Here is an 18163-nt window from a genome sequence, read left to right as displayed (position 1 = left end):
ATTAATACAAAAGAAAAAGTGTCAATATATGATGAGTAGGGAGGAAACAAACAAGGATTCGAAACTGTAAGTCATGTAAGACTGATTAGCAAGGGTGAGGACTAGATTAATTTCGCTTTCATGCCGGAAATTAAAAAGGAATGAAAAATGAATGAAAAAACACAATGAAAAAGGAAAAGTTGGTCCTTGTTGGGGATCTAAATAGCAGAGTAAGAAATGATTGCGAGACATACAAAAATATATTTCAAAAATTTGGCTAAAAGAGCAAAGCTAATAATAATGGCAAATATCTGTTGGATTTCCGCTCAGGACATGGACTGGTTATTACTAACACCATGTTCCAACATAAAAATGTGCACAAATTCACATTGAAGGAAGAGGCAAGGAATAAGAAAATTCTCATTGACTATGTTATTGTTGATAGTGATGTTTTCTCCCTGGTGCAGGACACCAGAGTGTACAGAGGATTTGAAATTGGAAGTGATCACTATTTAGTCTTGAGCAGGATAAAATTGAATTTCATATTGAAAAGAATAACATGTAAGAAAGTTTTAAAGCGAATAAAAGTTGAGCAGCTCTCAGATGTGAACTGTAGACTAAAATACACAAAGATTATTGAAGAAAAAATGAAAGCATTTGAGAACAGGAATCAAACCTTAGAGATTCAGTGGCAAGCCTTGAAGAAAGCCCTGATTGATTCAGTTAGAGAGGCATGTGGTGAAGTTATCTGCAAGGACAGAAAAATTAGAACTCCATGGTGGACACAGGAAATTAAAGAGGCAGTGAAGGAAAAGAAGAGAGAATATCAAAAGTTCCTGGCAAATAAGTCAGCTTGTGCTCTAAGAGAATACAGAGACAAATACAAGAATGCTAAACACTGTGTAAAACTAGCTAAACAAAAGTCATGGGAGGACTTTGGCAAGAATATAAAAAATGAATATCAAGAAGGTAGCAAAATATTCGAGGTTGAAGAAGCTTAGGAATGGAGGAAAGAGTGCTGTAAAAGGAGCCAGAGATGATAAAGGTGACATGAAAACAGAAGAAAAAGATATCCTTGAAGTATGGAGTAATTACTTTGAAAAACTGCTAAATGAAAGCACAGTTGTAAAATGATGAAAGCACAGTTGTAAAAAACACTGACCAGGCATGCAGTCAGGAATACATATCCATACTTGAAGTAGAAAAAGCTATCAAAGGCTTAAAATGTGGAAAGGCAGCAGGAGTAGATGATATTCGACCAGAAATGCTGAAGTATGGTGGTATAAGAATCTTATAGTGGTTGCACTGCATAGTTCAGAAAGCCTGGACAGAGGGACGAATTCCCGATGATTGGAGTAGAGCTCTCACAATACCCATATATAAAAAGGGAAATAAAACTGAATGTGAAAATTACAGAGGTATTTCCCTATTAAGTGTTCCTGGCAAGATCTATGCAAGTATACTTGAGAAACGATTGAGAAGAATTGCAGAAGAAAAGCTTGGTGAAGAACAAGTTGGATTCAGGCCAAATAGAGGCTGTCAGGATCAGATCTTCACTTTACAACAAATAGTCGAGAAAGCATGGGAATATAACAAAGATCTGTATTTAAGTTTTGTTGATTTGGAAAAGGCATATGACAAGGTGCCAAGAGAGAAGCTATTCAATACACTACAGTTATATGGTGTTAATGGGGCATTATATCAAGCAATACTTAGTCTTTATTTGAGTTGCAAGTCAGCAGTTAGAATTGAAGGAAGTACAGGAAGATGGTTTAATGTTAAATCTGGTGTGAGACAAGAATGTACATTATCCCCTCTGTTATTCATTATCTATATGGATCACATTATGAAGGAAAGTGGTATTAAACATGATATCAAAATTGGAGATGTTAATGTCAGCTCTTTGCTTTATGCAGATGATGTTATACTTCTAAATAAATCCGCTACAAGTCTGCAAGATTCTGACTAAATTGAATAACTGTTGTAATAGATATGGTATGAAGGTCAGCAATAAAAAGACAAAGACAATGAAAATAGGCAGAATCATTGAAAATGTCAACTGTGTTGTGAATGAAGAACCTGTGGAACAAGAAAAATATTTCAGCTACTTAGACACTACTTTTAGTGAAGATGGTAAATTCAATATAGAAATAGACAACAGAATCAGCAAAGCTGATATGGTAGGAAGTCAATTGAATAAATTCATATGGAATAAGAGAGAAATTAGTCGGAACACTAAATTAGCTGTATACAAGATAGCGTTGAAACCAGTTTTAACTTATGGATCTGAGAGCTAGGTCAAAAGTAAAACACTTGACCAAAGACTAGAGACCACAGATATGAGAGTCCCGAGAAAGATTTAGAGGCAGGAACAGATGGCATCATCATATTAAAAATGAGGATATTAAGAAAGAACTTGACATTGTCGGCATCCAGGAATGTGTTAGCAGAGCTAATCTCAGGTGGTATGGTCACTTAAACAGAATGGGTGAAGAAAGATTAGCAAAACAAGTGTTCTCTGCCAGGTTGGCAGGAAAACGACCCAGAGGAAGACCAAGTTATAGGTGGATTGATACGGCACAAAATGCCTTAGATGATAGAAATATAAGATCTGATAACGTTGGAGTCTTGACAAGTCACAGACTAATTTCGAGGAAAATTGTAGATAGGAAGTTAGTAATGATGTAATTTTTTTCATGTAGTACTATCATATCCTGTACACCCCCTTGAGGGTACATGGCAGGAATTTGATGATGATGAGTAGTGAATACGTGGAATGAATTGCCAGCGGTAGCTGCAAGTGCTCTGACAATGAAGTTAAGAGAGCAATATGATAGGTAATGTGCAGGGGTGTAGTCGGGCGAGGGCAATGCCCTGGTACTTTTTTAAAACTATCAAAATTTTTAAATTCATTATAATAAATTAAGATTTATAATAATCAGACTTATGATGATGATGATGATAATGCATTTCCAGCCTGCTCGTCATTTTCGTTTCAGAAAACAAGACAATCTCTTTGCCATATGGCTGTCGCAATAATAATAATGCTGCACTTCGTGCTCTGGATTTTAGGACTTTAGGTGTTTCTTTTAGGACTATACCTCTGGTAATGTGGGAATAATGTTTAGTGTGGGTGGCTTGCAATAAGCCTGACTCCATGGAGATGCCATGCAAGAATAATAAAACAGCAGAGGAGGTTCTTGGAATAAAAATTTAAAACAAAAAAAAAACTAAAAATTTAGAATGATGAAAGAGCAACAGCTAAAAAACTTACAAGCTACACTTGCAGAAACAAGAGATCACTTTTTTCTTTTTAACAATTACTAATTTTGAAACAAAATCCATTTCAATAGATGCATACAGAATTAAAAATAAATACAGTAATTCCTTGGACAATGCAGTTAATAGGTGCTGAAAAATTTCAGTGGCATGCAAACCTGCACCATTCAGGCCTATGGAATGCCAGATATGAGTAGAAATAGAGCAAATTCAACTTATAGAGACTTGTGAATAAAAGAATAAGAGAGATATGACTGATATAAGTTGGTGAGGGATTGTTAATAGATTAATGTGGAAAGGGAGGAGGACAGGAGTAGAACTAGAGGCCATCCTTGGAAGCTGTATAAGGAGAATAAGCAGTGCAATGAGAAGGTTATAATTGCTTACATGTAAGCAATAATAACCTACTTGCATAAGGGTATAGATCTCCTGCAATGAGTCCTCCATAAAGGTCAGATATTAATAGTTCGTTAAGTTGGACAGACAGGTCGATCTGGAGAAATCAGTCAAAAAGAACATGCCAAGGATAATGAGCATGCATTTCACACCAAAGAAAAGTACCAAGTAAACTGGCAACTCGCAAAAATGCCATACGTAGAATTTAACAATTATGCATAGATTTAAAGAAGTGAGCAAAATGATACAATGTCCTACACAATGTAATAAAAACCAAGGTCTCATCTTAAATCAATTATGGGCATCATATATAAAAGAACTTCATATGAGAGAAGTTATGTTCAATGTGCTGAATTCCTGACAGTCTCAGGGGGGTGTACAGGATCTTATAATAGTAATGTTGTAACTTTTCATATAGCACTAACTTTCTATCAGCAATTTTCCTCCAGATGTTCAAGTTTAAATTGAATAATGACAGTTTTATTCAGAATCTTTCTGTAAATACTTTCCTCCCTTTTCTTTCTTTTTTTTTTTTAAATCTGAATAAGTACACAAAAACATATGAAACTAGTAATTAAAAGAAATTTCTGCTAAAAAGTTGCAGTATTCATCAGAGGATTTTTTTTTTGAGTTATTAGAATAGGCAGCTGACTTAAGGAAAAGAAAAAAACCAATCGTTTTTAGAGATCTAAACAGCAGAGTAGAAAATGAATACCAACAAGCATAATAGAAAAAGGTTGTGGAAAATTTGGAGGAAAAAAAAAAGCAAGAATACTAGTAAGTACCCTCTGAAAATTATGAGCTGGTCATTAACACCATGTTTCCAGCATAAAGATGTGTATAAGTTCACACAGAGAGAATGCACACGAAATAAAAGCCTTACTGACAATGTTATTATTGATAGCAATATCTTCATGCTGGTTCAGTATACAAAAGAATACAGATTTGAAAGTGGAAATGATCATTTAGTTCCAAGTAGGATAAGAAGAAATATCACATTGAGACGAACAATATGTAAGAAAATTTCCAACAGGAATGCAAATAGGAGTACATATCAAATGTTTGAGATACAAAAGCCATTAAAAGCCTACAATGTGGAAAATCAGCTGGAGTAGATAATATTTCACAAGAAAATATCAGATAAAAATGTATAAGTTTTGCAGTGGCTACAGGTAGATCTAATTCCAGATGACTGGAGTAGAGTTCTTATAATACCCATCTATAAGAAAAGAAATAACACAATATGAGAATTATAGAGGAATTTCTCATATAATGTTCTGGGTAAGATTTACCCAAGCATACTTAAAAAGGCAAAGAAAAATTGTGAAAGAAACTTTTAGAAATCATCAAGATCAGATTTTCACTTAAATAGAGAAGCAATGGAAATATAACAAGGTTCTGCACTTGAATTTTGTAGGTTTGGAAAGAAGATATATGACAAGGTGCCCAGAGTAAAGCTTTTCAAAAAAAGCTAACAGTTATATAAGGTAAATGAAACATTATACAGAGCAATACATAGTGTAACCTTAAGTCAGCAACATGGATTGCATTAAGAAAGTGGCATGAAACCAAATTTCAGAATCAGTAGTACCAAACTTACCTCTCTGCTTAATGCAGATTATGTACTTCTAAACAAATCCAGTGCAAGTCTCCAGGATTTTCTAACTATATTGAACAACAGCTAGAACAAATTTGGCATGAAAGTCAGCATTAACAAGACCAAAACTATGCAAATAGAAACATAATAAATTTCAAATGCATCCTCAATGGAGAATTTCTAGTAGAAATAAAATATTTTAGCTAAATAGGCACAGTTCTTAGTGAAAATGGAAAACTAAATATGGAAATAGACCATAGAATAAGCAAAGCTGATATGGTGAGATGCCAGTTGAATAAATTTATATGGAATAAGAAAGAAATTAGCCAACACTAAACTGGCAGTATACAAGACAGTTTTTAAACTATGGATCTGAGAGTTGGGTTAGAAATAAAGCACTTTTGAAGACAAGATATGAGAGTTCTGAGGGAAAAAAAAAAAAAAAAAGATTGAGTAGTAAACCAATGGCATTACTTTCAATTTTATATTAAAAATGAAAATATTAGTTAGAAACCTGACATTGTTAGCATTTAAGAATGTGTGAGCAGAGCTAATCTAAGGTGATGTGGTCACTTATACAGAATGAGGATAGGTTAGCAAAGTAGGTGTTTGATGCCAGGGAAAAGACCAAGAGCTGCACGGATTGATTCAGTCAGAAGTTCACTAGAAGACAAATATTATATATGACAATACTGGAGTGCTGATAAGTAACAGACTAATTTGGAGGAAAATTGTTGACTGGAAATTAGTAACAATGTAATCTTAATCATGTAATACTGTCAGTATCCTGCACCCACTCCTTGTGGATATATTGTATATTAGAAAATTGATGTGATAAATTATACCATTTTCAAGCAACATGTGATAATATGACTCAAACTTTTTTTTTATGACAATACCAATAATATTATATGATTTAGAGAGTCGGATAGAGAAGGAAAGTAGAATAGATGCAACCAAAACAATTTCTAAGAAAAGAGCAGTACTTTTTCAGAAAAAAAAAAAAGTACTGTTTAGAGACAAAAAGGTGTTTTTCCCCCTGCATCACTGTAATAATTTTTAACATTGCAACAGAATACAGTTTTGATCTAACAGATAAGCTTAGGTGTTGATGATTATTCATGACTTATTTTTCACGGTATTAACACCACCACAAACACTTATCACAAAGATGTTTTATTAACGCTTACATTTTGCCAATTTTCAACTCGGCATCATCAGAGCACAACACACTTATAAATGCGACAGTGAGTGAGTGAAACAATATAATTGCAAAAGACAAAAGATCTAGTCCTATTTTTTTGGCACCCTCATAGTAGAAAAAGAATCAAATAACTGTTTACCATTTCTTGACACATTAGTCACCTGCCTTTCAGATGGATCACTATCTTTTTCTATTTACAGAAAGCCTACACACACACAGGAAGATACCCACATAAACAATCACATCATCCAGTCCAACAGTATGGCATTTTAAAAACACTTACACACAGAGCCAGAGCCATTTGTTCTAACAATACAGCTCTGACCACTGAACTCCAATACCTGCAGCATACGTTATTAGCCAACGGCTACAATCACTACAAAATAGATAAAATACTACATAGGCCCATTACTCTGCCCTCCCCTAATACAACATGACCATTTCTGTTCCCTACATCAGAAAAGATAGCCAAAGTATTGTTGAAACATGGCCTTCGCACCACTTTGAAACCTCATGTCAAGCTGGCAACTCTGATCCGCTCGCCTAAGGATAAACTTCACCCTTTAGCACACCCAGGAGTGTATGAAGTTCCGTGTGACTGTGACTTGGCCTATTATGGGCAAACAGGAAGATCAGTGAACATCTGCCTGGAAGAACATGAAAGATACATTTGCTACTATTACTTTGGCAAGTCGGGACTGGCAGACCATGTTTTGGACACTCCTTCACACAGGATTAGATGGAGGAAAACGAATGTGCTATTTAGGAGTTATAGATCTGAAAGATTATTTTTTGAGTCAGCAATGGCTTTCAAGAATTCTCCCAACCTTAACAAATATGGTTGCATTAATTTGCCAAAAATTTGGGAGACAGTTATCCTAAGAAAAACTCTTGGATAACTGCTGTTTTTTTTTTTTTTTTTTTTTTTTTTTTTTTTGTTAGAGGGCGCCAAAAAAATAGGACTTTAGATCTTTTATCTTTTGCAATTATATTGTTTCACTCGCTCACTGTCGCATTTACAAGTGTGTTGTGTTCCGAGTTGAAAATCGGCGAAATATAAGCGTTAATAAAACATCATTGTGATAAAAGCGTTTGTGGTGTTGTTAATACCATGGAGAATACAGTTTTGAATTAATCAAAATTAAAAATGGTCAGTAAGACAGCATATACTGTTAGTATCCTGCACACACTCCTTGTGGATATATTGTATATTAGAAAACTGATCATGTGATAAATTATACCATTTTCGAGCAATATGTGATAATATGACTGACAAACGTTTTTTTAAATCATGACAATACCAATAATATTATGTGATTTAGAGAGTCGGATAGAGAAAGAAAGTAGAATAGATGCAACCAAAACAATTTCTAAGAAAAGAGAGTACTTTTTCAGAAGAAAAAAAAAAAGTACTGTTTAGAGACAAAAGGTGTTTTTCCCCCTGCATCAGGGTAATAATTTTAAACATTGCAACAGAACACAGTTTTGAATTAATCAAAATTCAAAATGGTCAGACAAAACAGCATGTTGCTTTGAATTAAAAATAACAAAAACAGAATTGGGGTGCTTAAGGGTCAAAGCTGTATAACTGAGAGGAGACCTCCACATAGCCTTTAAAGGAATGCGGAGAACCGACCAGGGCTTCTGACCTAATGTCCAATCCTCACCTTCTCGTGGTGCACCCTGTTGGGTATCTACTTTGATACTGAACGAACGAGGATGGGCTGGCAATTTGGGATTTAGCCGACCAAATTGTATTCTTATTGGTTAAACCAAAATAAAAAATGATGGTACAACATGACAAAATTTCATGCCGGCTGGGGCTTCGCCCGGTTAAACAAGGCCCCCGTTGTTTTCGCCAGGGAACCAGGGCGAACAGCGAAAAGTCAGCTACTGGAACAAATCTGAAAACAAACCCCAACTCAACATCACCAGAGTTAAAGATCGGTACTATCAACGTAAGAAGCCTGAATGGCAAAGAAATGGAGCTAGCTGAGGAATTAGATAAGTACCAGATCGACATAATAGGGGTGACTGAAACAAAAAAGACCAAAACTGGCGAGATCTTTCTGAGCAATAAATACAAAATGTTATATTCAGGTAATAACAATCGAGGAAAAGAAGGAGTAGCCATAGTATTCAACACAAAATATGAGGCTAATCTTCTTGAATGGCAGTCAGTCTCAAGTAGAGTAATGTGGGCAAATACGAGAATGGGGAACTGGACAATGAGACTTATTTGTGCCTATTGTCCCACAGAAGGTTCTACTAAGGTAGAAGTGGAGGAATTTTTTGAGGCTTTAGAAAAAGCAACTGACACAATGAAAAAGGAAAAGTTGGTCCTTGTTGGGGATCTAAATAGTAGAGTAGGAAATGATTGTGAAACATACAAAAATATTTTGGGAAAATTTGGAGAAAAGAGCAAAGCTAATAATAATGGCAAATATCTGTTGGATTTCTGCTCAGGACATGGACTGGTTATTACTAACACCATGTTCCAACATAAAAATGTGCACAAATTCACATGGAGAGAAGAGGCTAGGAATAAGAAAAGTCTCATTGACTATGTTATTGTTGATAGTGATGTTTTCTCCCTGGTGCAGGACACCAGAGTGTACAGAGGATTTGAAATTGGAAGTGATCACTATTTAGTCTTGAGCAGGATAAAATTGAATTCCATATTGAAAAGAATAACATGTAAGAAAGTTTTAAAGCAAATAAAAGTTGAGCAGCTCTCAGATGTAAACTGTAGACTAAAATACAGAAATATTATTGAAAAGAAAATGAAAGAGTTTGAGAACAGGAATCAAACCTTGGAGATTCAGTGGCAAACTCTGAAGGAAACATTGACTGATTCTGCAAGAGAGGCATGTGGTGAGGTTATGTGCAAAGATAAAAAAATCAGAACTCCCTGGTGGACACAGGAAGTTAAAGAGGCAGTGAAGGAAAAGAAGAAAGCATATCAAAAGTTCCTGGCAAATAAGTCAGCTTTTACTCTTACAGAATACAGAGACAAATGTAAGAAAGCTAAACAGTGTGTAAAACTAGCTAAACAAAAGTCATAGGAGGACTTTGGCAAGAATATAGAAAATAAATATCAAGAAGGTGGCAAAATATTCTGGAGGTTGTTGAAGAAGCTTAGGAATGGAGGAAAGAGTGCTGTAAAAGGAATTAGAGATGATAAAGGTGAAATGAAAACAGGAGAAAAAGATATCCTTGAAGTATGGAGTAATTACTTTGAAAAACTGCTAAATGAAACAAGCAGTGATGACAGCACAGTGATAAAAAACACTGACCAGGCATGCAGTCAGGAATACATATCCATACTTGAAATAGAAAAAGCCATCAAAGGCTTGAAATGTGGAAAGGCAGCAGGAGTAGATGATATTCGACCAGAAATGCTGAAGTATGGTGGTATAAGAGTCTTACAGTGGCTGCACTGCATAGTTCAGAAAGCCTGGACAGAGGGACGAATTCCCGATGATTGGAGTAGAGCTCTCGTAGTACCCATATATAAAAAGGGAAATAAAACTGAATGCGAGAATTACAGAGCTATTTCCTTACTGAGTGTTCCTGGCAAGATCTATGCAAGTATACTTGAGAAACAGTTGAGAAGAATTGTGGAAGAAAAGCTTGGTGAAGAACAAGCTGGATTCAGGCCAAATAGAGGCTGTCAGGATCAGAACTTCACTTTACGACAAATAGTCGAGAAAGCATGGGAATATAACAAAGATCTGTATTTAAGTTTTGTCGATTTGGAAAAGGCATATGACAAGGTGCCAAGAGAGAAGCTATTCAATACGCTGCAGTTATATGGTGTCAATGGGGCATTATATCAAGCTATACTTAGTCTTTATTTGAGTTGTGAGTCAGCAGTTAGAATTGAAGGAAGTACAGGAAGATGGTTTAATGTTAAATCTGGTGTGAGACAAGGATGTACATTATCCCCTCTGTTATTCATTATCTATATGGATCACATTATGAAGGAATGTGGTATTAAACCTGATATCAAAATTGGAGATGTTAATGTCAGCTCTTTGCTTTATGCGGATGATGTTATACTTCTAAATAAATCCGCTACAAGTCTGCAAGATTCTCTGACTAAATTGAATAGCTGTTGTAATAGATATGGTATGAAGGTCAGCAATAAAAAGACAAAGACAATGAAAATAGGCAGAATCATTGAAAATGTCAACTGTGTTGTGAATGGAGAACCTGTGGAACAAGCAAAACATTTCAGCTACTTAGGCACAATTTTTACTGAAGATGGTAAACTAAATATAGTAATAGACAACAGAATCAGCAAAGCTGGTATCGTGGGAAGCCAATTGAATAAATTCATATGGAATAAGAAAGAAATTAGTCGGAACACTAAATTAACTGTATACAAGACTGTGTTCAAACCAATTTTAACTTATGGATCTGAGAGCTGGGTCAGAAGTAAAACACTTGACCAAAGACTAGAGACCGCAGATATGAGAGTCCTGAGAAAGATTAGAGGCGTGAACAGATGGCATCAATGGCAATATCATATTAAAAATGAGGATATTAGGAAATGCGTTAGCAGAGCTAATCTCAGATGGTATGGTCACTTAAATAGAATGGGAGAGGAAAGATTAGCAAAACAAGTGTTCTCTGCCAGGTTGGCAGGAAAACGACCCAGAGGAAGACCAAGATATAGGTGGATTGATACGGTACAAAGTGCCTTAGACGATAGAAATATAAGATCTGATAATGTTGGAGTCTTGACAAGTAACAGACTGATTTGAAGGAAAATTGTAGATAGGAAGTTAGTAATGATGTAATTTTTTCATGTAGTACTGTCATATCCTGTACACCCCTTGAGGGTACATGGCAGGAATTTGATGATGATGATGATGAAAAACAGAATTAAAGTTTTCTTAATCTTGCTTCCAAGGACTGGGAACATGTTAAACCTTTAAGTTCAATATAAATTCCATATGGGAACATGATAAAATTTTAGAGTTTGAACTTCTACTAGTTTTGCATATATCATTGTATAATTCATCAGGAGAGGAATAAAGAACAGTAACCGAGTTTTATTTCACACTATCGAAGTGTACTATAGTGTACAGAAACAAATATTAAGAGGTTTAAACTCAAAACTTATCAAATGCCTCCATGAGGAATTTATACTGGATTTAAAGAAGGCACAATAGAATTTTCTTTAGATAATTGTGAGACAGGCAAGGATAAATAACTGGTTTTGCCACACATAAAATTTAATATTCATCTTAATTTTAAGTTATACAATAAATTAAACTTGCCACATCAATCCTAATAAATTACAAAAGTACTTAGAGAGAATGTGATCATTTACTTCAAAAATGTTAAAAATTAATAATATATTACAATTATATATATTATTTACGGATTAAAAATTCTGTAGTACATTATGTCTCCAATCAATACTGCATGCTTGTTCTCGACTTACTTGCATTTCATATAGGAGTGTCATGTGGAACCACCAAGATCCAATTCCTACCACTGGAAAATAGAAATAAATGTATTGTTAACACTCACTAGAATTTGCTTCATGTGTTTTCTTTTGCTACAATAATGATATATTGTTATTTTATTATTAATATTACACTGGCATCTCCAAAGTCCAAAAGATTCATTGCAAGAAGCCCATAATTATTTACATAATGCCCATTATACTCTTTTCACTGAAAAAGCACTCATGACCCAATCAACTCATTTTCAGTCTTCATAAAAAAAAAAAAAAATTAGCCATGACTTTGCTAACCACATCTTTAAACTTTCATGACAGGAGAAATTTTCTTTTGTCCAGTCATGTACTGGAAAATTTCTTAGCATCTACTTTATAAAATTCCCTTTAGTACCATGTTTATTGAATTATTCCCTCTTCTGCAAACTATCTACCAAACTAATCAGCATAGCTTTAATTTATGCCCATGAGAAGAATTTCACAGACAGTCACCAATTTGCCTCTGAATGCTATACAAATACTTCCATGACCAAATCTGTGCACAAAAATACCAGGTGGTTGTATCAAACATAAGGGATAACAACCATCATATCCTTGTTATTCAATGTTTCTTAATATTCAAGTGATCCCACAAGCAAATTTTTGTTTGCTTTCACAACATGGCCTCTGAACTTAAACCCCCAAATCCCTAGCTCCATTTTTTTTTCCACAGTGCAATCCCATCGATATAATAAATTGTATTCTCTTCAGCCCAAAATGAATACCTTTTACACTTTGATACAGTAAACTAGAAACAGCATAATCCTGCAGCATCTCTGTATATCCCTCAATTTTAGTATAGCAAGCAACTAGATCAGGGATTCTTAACCAGTGTTCCCCAGAACACTTGTGTTCCACAAACTGGTTACAAGTGTTCTGCAGGTGAAAGATGTCATATGACACAGTTCTAAGGTGTAATTGTCTACTCTGGTCCTAACAACTGAAGACTACTATTCACGTTGACTTCCAAACCAATAGAATACCGTTTATAGGTCATGTGTTTGCAGGAGGGGCAGGGAGGAGCATCTCTTTTACAGTCATTCATAGCATGTACAGTTATATTTTTAATGTGTATTGTGCTTGTGTGTTGTCTAACATCGTAGCAGCACACAATGGATAAATTTATTATTAAAACGAAAACAAGGCAAATATTAACTTTGCTTTTGCACACTGAAATAAGATGATTATCCTGGGATAATCATCTTATATACCAGTGCTATTCAGAATTTTACAACTTAAGAATGAATTACTGGCTTTTTTTTTTTTCAAAATGAAGGTTCAGATGTTTCTGTAAAATGTCTTCAAATTATGATATTTGGTGTACTAAAATGGCATATTTAGCAGATATTTTTAATTACTTAAATAGCATTAATACAATATCCAAGTATCCAAGGGAAAAATGAAAATATTTTGACAACCACTGACAAATTGTCAGCTTTTCAGGAAAAAAAAAAATCTCTTCATAAAAACCGCATATCAGAAAAAAATAAATACAGTCAATATGTTTCCTTCGCTCCATAATAAAAATGTTGAGGGAATTATTTCCATTATAATAGAACATTTAACAATATTGGAAGAAAAGATTTCAAGTTGCTGCCTTAAATACACACAATTATGCATGTATTTCAGCTCATTCCCAAAAGGATATAAATATCTGCCAACAGGCTATTAACTTATTACTCTCACCGGAGTTCTCTTTAAAACATTCTTTCAATGGAGTAGCTAGTCAACAACCAAATTCTTCATGATCTGGTGAACTACCAGCTAATTAGTGACAATCAGTACAGATTCTGGAATCAAGTTTCAAGGCATACCTTCTTATGGATACAAAACTGTGCCAAATGGATACAAAATCCATTTGGCACAATTAATACATAGAGTTGTGAATTTTCGTTACAAGAATGTACTCTAAAAATGAAATTCTCAGAAATAACCGAGAGGAATTTTGGATTTTTGCCCTAGCTGAATACCCAGCTCTCTACACAAGGGCACTGAAAGTTTTGTTACAGTTTTAAACATCATATTTGTTTGAGCTCATTTTCTCAATATTAACCAATATAAAAACTAAAAAGAGTGAAAGACTCACTAATATAGACAAAGAGATGAGGGTAGCTATATCACATATTAAACCTGAAATTGCTGAAATCTGCAAAAGCCAACAAACTCAAGTATCTTATTAAAATAAGTTCCATTTTTATAAAAAAAAAAGTCCATCTCCAAATTTTTCTTATAATCAAAAGTGTAAAAGTGTTTTGTGACTTCAAAAAGGCTAAAGAACCACTGAACTAGATACTGCGCCTCAAATCATTCCAGATATTAATGTACCTATCCACCCACTCCTGAACCAATTTTTCCCAATACCTTACTCGCCAACATCGGAGATATTGATGTGTAACTTGTTTCCTCAGTCTTGGGACTATGTAATGAAATTTTGTCCTCTTTCTACACCACTGGCATTCTGCCAATGCTGAGACAGAGTGGTTAGGAGCACCTCCATTTCTCTTTCACTTTCCTGTAAAATATACTGATATTATATTTTGTCCAACCTATGGCTTTGGTTAAGTTTGGTTTATAGTTTATTTGGCACAAAAACTACAAAAAGGTCATACTGTGCCATACTAAGGTTACAACTATACATAAGCAGTTAAATAATCAAAAATATATGCTTCAATATTCACAAAATTTTTTCTATAATATCAATAATATACTGAATTCAATGGACACTTCACATCCATGAACGAGTCTCCAGTACTAAGCGAAGCGAAGCAAAGTAAAGCAAATAACTAGTAATTTCAGAAAAATTTGGTATGAAAAATCAGTAATAAAAAAAGACAAGCTAAGAAAACGGAAATCCAGAAACATTGAAAATATCAAAATATTGACTGCAAATATTTCAGCTTTAAGATGAATTTTCAGGTTAAAATGTAAAATTAAATTTGAAAATAGACAACTGAATAAGCAAAAGACAGTTGAATAAAATTTATATGCCAAAACATGATATCAGCAGCATTCAAGACAGTGTTTCAACCAATTTTAACTTACAGATTGAGAGTTCCGTGAGAAACTCATGAAACACCAGAAACCATAGATATCATGAATCTGAGAAACATTAGAAGAGTGAAAAGATGGCATCAATGGTAGAATCACATTAAAAAAGGAATTGAACACAAGTATTTAAGAATGTGCAAGCAAAGCTAATCAAAGATGGAATGGTTACATTAGTTGATAAACAATAGGAGAAGAAAGGTTAGCAAAATCGGGAAAAGATCCAGAGGAAGACCAAGTTGAAATTTTTTTTTTTTTTTTTTTTTAACTGGGTTATACTATGAATTAAAGATGCCGAGAAATTATATTCTTGGTTTAATCCTTTATCCAAGTGTAAGAAAAGAAAGTTTGTGCCTGAAGTAATTTCAGGATTGGGCAACTCATATAGAACCTAATGATTTCACATCACTTGCCATAGTATCCCATAATGCAAAACATATCCTTACAGACCAAGTATAACCAAGCGGAAAAACTTTAACATCTATCTCTAATCCAGAGTATTTTAATAATAAGGTGCAATATCTTTTGGCTACTCATAAAAATATGAGTTTTGCATTACTTCAACCTTGGTATCACTTCTGGGTCTGGCTCCCACTGATGAGACCTCAATAAAGGTCGAAACCAGTCTGGGTAGTGAGCCTTGCCATAATACATAGCATTATGCATGTCCGTAATGATATGTGCTTTACATTATGGGATACTAAGGCCTTGATCAGGACTTCCAATTTACATTCTTTCAATTGTCTTCATACTCCACATTCAAAAGGCCTTGATTAGGCCTTATTGACATTATCCATTGTGAAGACTTCACAACTTATACAATGTGCCTCCTAAATTTCAGGTCCTTGTCCACTCGCAGATCTCTTATCTCCTCTACCTCTTTTAAAGTTTCCCCACCAAATGTATACTTTTGCATCCCATTGTTACTTATCAGATTTCAAAATATTACACTTTGCAACATTGAACTGACAGGGCCATACTGTTGTCCATTCATCAAATCTATTAAAGTCCTTCTGTAAAGAAAGACTCAACATCTGCTTGACTCTGCATTGCTTTCCCCATTTTGGCATCATCTGCAAATAGCTGCATATCACTAGTTAAGCCAATTCAAATATCATTAATATACAAATTGAACAACAACCTGTCCCTATTACTGAATTCTTATTCAGGTTATGCAACATGTCTTCAAATCTCATTCTCATGCAACTGTTCTTCCAAAGTAGTTGTAGTGCTATGCACCATGTTACATACCCCCCTGGTTGATATATCTTAGCAAAACAGAAAGCAACATCAGCTGAAAAAATGTTTGCTAAATATTTTGCCAGCATAAAATATGTTAAGAGTAATGAATACGACAGTAGCGGTTGAGGGAAGATGAATGTGGAGATTTTTTTTAAATGGCTCGCACATACACTGCCATTCAATCCATAACACTATAAGATAGTATCAGTTTAGATGGACAGAAGTTTAGAAGAAAAAGACTTATTGAATGTTAGATATGAATGTCTGCAGACAGTCTTCACTATCATGTATTTGCTGTTTCAAAGAACAGAAGAAATTACAAAAGGATGAAATTTATTCTACAAGTTTAGAGTTAAACCTGTGAAGTGGTGTTTGAAGTTCAATTCCAAATCTTCAGATTTTCAAAGAGTGGCAAAATTATTATTTGTCACCTCCAGGGAGTCCAAAGACTTATCGAGAGAGGACATCTACTCTACAACTCTGCTTCCACCACTCACAATCCAATTGATCAACTTATCAATGCCAATTCTGAAAGCAAGATACAGAAACATCAGCAGAAAATGAAATCAGCAGCTAATGAACATTAGAGGTGAAAAAGTCAATCAAATTGACCCCCCACACACTTTTTTTTTTTTTTTTTTTTTTTTTTAACTAATCATGGATTTTTGTTTGTTCTTAGGGATACTACCTTAAATGTGAGAGCAATATTCAATAGTTTGATGGATGTGTGATTTGTATATATAATGCCATGAGCAAAAGATTATTGTAATATAAGTATGCCAAGGAAGATGAAGGTTAAAATTATCCGAAGAGAGGGGAAATCTCATCTTCAAGAATTCTGTGCATTCTTAAAAGTAATATTGGAATATTAAGTCTGAAGTAGGAAGACAGACAGTAAAAATGTGTGGATGGCATTGCATATATTATGTACATGTAAAAGAGCTACCAGTAACTTTAGTTTGGTTCTTCAAGATTCTTGCTAAAAAAAGGATTAAAAGTAGAAGCAGGAAAAATAGTGCCATGGTGAAAGAGGAATCCACATATGAAGTGACGTGCTATAGGCTGGTTTCTGTTTTAGGTATGGTAGTAATGAAGGGGTAAGAGATAATACAAAGCAATTTGATTGAATATACCATGCAAGTTAAAGACAAGGGATAGCTGATTGGTAGCTTCCAAACAAGAATAGCTGAATGACAGATGTTAACATATTGTGTAGAGCAGGCCTGCACAACTTGATTGTCTTTGAGGGCCAAACCCAACTTGGACCACCTGACCAAGGGCCAGATCACTTCGGACCTAGAATCTTAGACTAGTCCACTGCAGCTAAACTTAAGTAAATTTGTTAGTAGATCAACAGTAAATATTAATTAATATGCATATTTAAATTTCTTAGAGTTGCAATTAAAATTATAATCAAAATTATTTACAAACAGATATAGCTGCAACATTTCTCAATAAAAGCCACTTAAACATAAACACAAAGTTTACTAATAATTTCACACTTATTCTCAGTGAAATATCAGTGACTGAATGTCACAATGTGACACACTGCATTTCTTTGTTGCCACTATTTTATCAAAGTTTGGTGTCATGTTTGAAGCGGCCATTCTTAATATGGCCTCTAAATTGATATCACTTAAAGATGAACGCTGTTTGGTTTTGTTCAAGTTCATGGCCGAAAATGTTTGTTCACAAGTGTATGTGTTCCCAAACATACAAAATACCTAGTAGGCAGTATCCAACAAACTTTTAAATTTATCTTGATCCAGAATAGAATAAACCTCTTGTAAAGTACTCTCCCTATGCTTGACCCAATAGTTTTCAGAACACTGGAGATCAATAACTTCCATCTGGAGTTAGACAGGTAGATTTCTGCTTTGACAAAAAATGGATCCTCAATCATTTTTAT

The 18163-nt window shown here is 34.4% G+C and overlaps 1 protein-coding gene across 2 annotated transcripts in view; it reads right to left on the bottom strand.

Annotated features, from left to right (window-relative positions):
- LOC150094924 (alkaline ceramidase 3-like) overlaps positions 1-18163 on the bottom strand; it is a 172650-nt gene that overhangs the window by 137441 nt on the left and 17046 nt on the right. For both annotated transcript variants that reach the window (XM_090411349.1, XM_090411350.1), the window contains exon 3: positions 11911-11963. In XM_090411349.1, coding sequence (XP_090267475.1) covers positions 11911-11963 — 53 coding nt within the window. The remainder of the gene's footprint in view (positions 1-11910; positions 11964-18163) is intronic.

The sequence above is a fragment of the Typopeltis vanoorti genome, chromosome 21, assembly GCF_054136105.1.
Source record: "Typopeltis vanoorti isolate ZY-2024b chromosome 21, IOZ_Tvanoo_1.0, whole genome shotgun sequence".
Classification (NCBI taxonomy): Eukaryota; Metazoa; Arthropoda; class Arachnida; order Uropygi; family Thelyphonidae; genus Typopeltis; species Typopeltis vanoorti.
This window is presented reverse-complemented; position numbering and strand designations above follow the sequence as displayed.